Source organism: Lagopus leucura, unplaced genomic scaffold, assembly GCF_019238085.1.
Source record: "Lagopus leucura isolate 7727_CA_CO unplaced genomic scaffold, USGS_WTPT01 50479-0_obj-0_obj, whole genome shotgun sequence".
NCBI classification, from domain to species: domain Eukaryota; kingdom Metazoa; phylum Chordata; class Aves; order Galliformes; family Phasianidae; genus Lagopus; species Lagopus leucura.
Window position 1 is genome coordinate 4,789 of NW_024962616.1, and position 4,106 is coordinate 8,894.

Here is a 4,106-nt window from a genome sequence, read left to right on the forward strand (position 1 = left end):
TCATTTACTGGCATTTCATACGTTGAGAGAAACATTCAACGCCTGTGTCTAGGACCAAGGTTCAGATCCAAGCTTCCTCTGTGCTCAGCGGTGACCAACGGAGGTTCCCCCCTCCTGTGGTGGTGACCCAAGTTGTGCCACTGCTGGCTTTCCGGAGGTGCACAACTCTCCCTTTTTTCTACCTGTGAAGGTAAAGCTCAGAGCAGGGATTTCCATTCCAGGCTCTAATTTCTGGATGATTAAAGCAAGAGGAGAGAAGTCCTAACCGGCAGTGCCTACCCTACTGCTCAGGCTCCAGGAGAGAGATGCCCTCATTTCATTACAGTGGTTCTCATCTGGCTCACCGCTCTCCCCAGGGCACCTCGGACTTCTTTGTTCCTCAGGCTGTAAATTATGGGGTTCAGCAGGGGGGTGAGGATCCCGTATAGCATGGAAACTACCCTCTCCTGATGGGGTGAGTAGGTGGAGGAAGGCCGTACGTACGTGCAGATGGTGGTCCCATAGAAAAGGCTCACCACTGTCAAGTGAGCACCGCACGTGGAGAAAGCTTTGTGCCTGCTCTCAGCAGAGTTCATGCACAGGACAGCGAGGAGGATGCGGATATATGAGATCAGAGTGACCGCGAAGGCGCTGCTTCCGAGGACCCCAGCAACTGTGAGGGTCACCAGCTCCCTGCCGGCAGTGGGTGAGCAGGACAGCGCCAGAACAGGGGGTATGTCACAGTAATATTGGTCAACCTTGTTAGAGTCACAAAACAAGAGCGTACAAATCAGAGAGGTGTGTAACAGAGAATTAAGAAATCCGACCACCCAAGTGCCGATGGCGAGGTGAGCGCACAGCCTCGTGCTCACCATGTTCACGTACTGCAGCGGGTGGCAGATGGCGACATAGCGGTCGTATGCCATCACAGCCAGGAGGAAAATCTCTGTGCCCACGACGTCAATGAGGAGGAACAGCTGGAGCATGCAACCAGCGAACGAGATCGCCTTGCTCCCAAACAGCAAGGCCTGCAGCATCTTCGGCACAGTGATGGTGGGACATAGGATGTCCAGTAAGGACAAGTTGCCGAGGAAGAAGTACATGGGGCTGTGCAGGTGAGCATCTGTCCTAATGGCAACGAGGATTGTGACGTTGCCTGCCACGGTGGCCAAATAGATGCTCAGGAACAGCACGAAGAGAAGAACTCGCACCTCCGGAGCGTCAGAAAGGCCTACGAGAATAAACTCAGATACTGTCGACGTGTTGATCCTCTGCATCTTATCTTTCCTTGTGGAAATGTCACGAGTGTACCTGGGGAAAAAAAAAAGGAACAGTCAAAATCCAATTTTCCTTCTTAACAAGGTGATGTTTTGGTCTGCGTTGAGGTTTAAAAACAATTCCAAGTTTGCATCAACTAAAAGAAAAGTGAGAAAGAAAAAAAATAAAAAATCGCATTAAGCTTAACGGTGATGAATCCAAAAGTTTAACTTTTCTCAGATTGGAGGGAGAAAAGTTGAATACAAAGACACAACAGCAGGAGCACTTCAGGACATAGCTGGGCATCCTGCTTCTCTCTTCCAGCTCAGAGGCCTCCGTGGAGACTTGGCACATTCTGCAGCATTAACACGGCTCGTAGCAACTTCAGCAGCCGTTGTAGGGGGAGATTAAGTGCAGTACCAGCACCTCCTTCCTTACTGAGCAAATTCCTCAAAGTGCTGCAAGAAATGCTTCAGCAGCAGTAAAAGGCACATGGTGTTTAAATCACGGCATCACTTGGGAAGACGGGAAATGATTCAGGTGGAGCACAGCAGGAAGCAGAGGGAACACTCACTGCGGCGAGGAGCTCGTTACTGGCGATGCGCTGCAGCCTGCGCCTCCAGGAAACCTGCCTGCCCTTCTTCCCTTTTATGTCCGATCAGAAGATCTGCTGACAGCAAAATGAGCCCACAGGAGCTCCAAGAGCACCGATTTATTCAGGAAAAAATGGGTCCTGATTTAACAGCACAAGAATTTTCACGCAGAGATGGATTCGTGTTGGAAAAGACCTTGAAAGACACACGAGCGCCAGCTAGAACACCAGACACAGGAGTGCCTCTTCATCAGCAAGGTGTCATAATTATGTGCTGTGGGCGTACCAAGGGAGGGGTGTCTCTGAGGTTTTCTTGGGCATGAGGCACTTTGAGTGCAGTGAAAGAGTCACAAAGAGACAGCAATGCAATAAAATGACTTCCTCGCCCCGAATCTTTGGATTCCGGCCACTTTTGTGTTGAGAACCTTCCCACTGAGCTGTGGTTCAGAACCCAAGCCTACCCTCAGGGAAGGGAGATCAAAGGCTTTCTTCTCCCTGGGTCCTACTCAGGCACCATCCAGATTGTGGGATTTTTGTACATCACACGAGTCCCGAGTCCTGATTTCTTTAAGCCACACTTATGTCACCTTTACAAAACCTTCACCAGTGTTTTCCAACCACCTTTCCTTGGTCTGGCACCTACACATAATGGGGCAAAAATAACTTTGGCGACAGCTTCTCTGCAGCATTAGGTTGACAAACCACAGGCCTGTCCTGCTGTGGTTATGCAGACCTTTGCAGCTCGCCCTCCTGGTCCACTCCATCCCCCCTGCACAACTGCCAGCCCAACGACCCCGGAGGTTGGCAGCACCTACAGCAGAGATCCGTTCTATCCTCACCTACAGGAAAAGCTACAATTGCTTTTGCAACGTTTTGATTCCGGAGCGTGAGATTTGATTTTATTTTTTAACGTATTCACACCATGTTTTTGGAGTGACTCCGCTAAAAATATTCTCAGTGACTGAGCTAAATGATTTGTTGATGGAATCATCGAATCTCCAGGGTTGGAAAAGGCCTCCTGGATCAGCCAGGCCACCTGTCTACCCATCACCAATGGTCCTGTGCTCCAGGCTCTGCTGTGCTGGAGGGCTTTCCTCGCGTTGTTTCAGTGATGATCGTGGTGCTCTCAGCTGGGCACAGCAACTCCAGCAAATCGAGGAGTTACAAATGCTTGGGGATGATGTAATTGTTTTGTCTCCAATCATCCTTCCACTTGATGAAAAAACCTTAAAACTGATCGTAAGGGGAAGCAACCCAATGAGACTTTGGTCATTTGGGGTTCAAAGTGAGCTACAAACCAAAGCTTACAAAGGCATCCTATTGTAACACTTACCCAGAGCATAATGTGACTTGGTCAGCTGGCTAAATTTGCTGACTCCTTTGGCTGCAAGATATGGACCTCCACCAAGTCCATCAAAGGAAGGCCCCAGTAGCTGCCTGTAGCCAGAGGATGAAGCCTCACCCACCAGCAGAAGCAGAATTTACTTGCCATGCTGTTAGCACAAGACTGCAAATAGCTCGGTTTGCAAATCAGGTACCACTAATTCCCAAGATCATAACGAACTGCACACACCACTCCTATCTGCCGTGTGAAAACACGGCCCTTGAACTCTTGTGAATGTCATCAGTAACCAAATGTTTCCTCAACTGGGTCGTGCAATTATTTTAATCAGTTTTATTAGCTACATGCACGCCAAGGCCTAGTGAACATCAGTGTGTCACAAGGCTGGACCTGCTCGCCTCTGAAATACTCTGTACATGTGCAGTAATTGCAGCAACCCCGAAATACTGCTCAGAAAAAAAGATGAGGCCTTAAGCCCAAACGCCTGCGCATCACGTGTTGCCTGTAGAGCGGGCATTATTCAACCTCCAGTCAAATTCACATTTCCCAGGCAGTTTTCCTCACCTCATCGTGCCTCAAAGCCACCTGGAGGTACGTGTGTGGTGGATCTCCCATGCACCTAAGCTGCTGCTTATCTGTAGTACAGCAGAAACTAGTTGGTGTGAATCTTACATATTCAGCGTCGCTCTCTCCAGCAGTGTCCTCCCTTATGAAACTCAGAATTAGCAATTCTATTCAAAACACTGAGCCGTGCTGACCAGGGTCTGGGAAGAACCCTTAGAATCATAGAATCACCAAGGTTGGAAAAGACCTGAAAGCTCATCCAGTCCAACTGTTCACCTATTCCCAGTAGCTCCCAATAAACCATGTCCCTCAACACAACATCCAGCCTTTCCTTGAACACCCCCAGGCTCGGTGACTCCACCACCTCCCTGG

At 49.4% G+C, this 4,106-nt stretch overlaps 1 protein-coding gene across 1 annotated transcript; it reads right to left on the bottom strand.

Annotated features, from left to right (window-relative positions):
* Positions 1-311: 311 nt before the first annotated feature.
* Positions 312-1,256, bottom strand: LOC122190708 (olfactory receptor 5V1-like). The gene has a single exon (XM_042890798.1). It carries the CDS (start codon positions 1,254-1,256, stop codon positions 312-314), a length of 945 nt encoding a protein of 314 aa, XP_042746732.1.
* Between the last annotated feature and the right edge of the window lie 2,850 nt (positions 1,257-4,106).

Bases quoted from the DNA above. Each gene is read 5' to 3' on its own strand.
- LOC122190708 (XM_042890798.1), bottom strand. From the start codon at position 1,256: ATGCAGAGGATCAACACGTCGACAGTATCTGAGTTTATTCTCGTAGGC.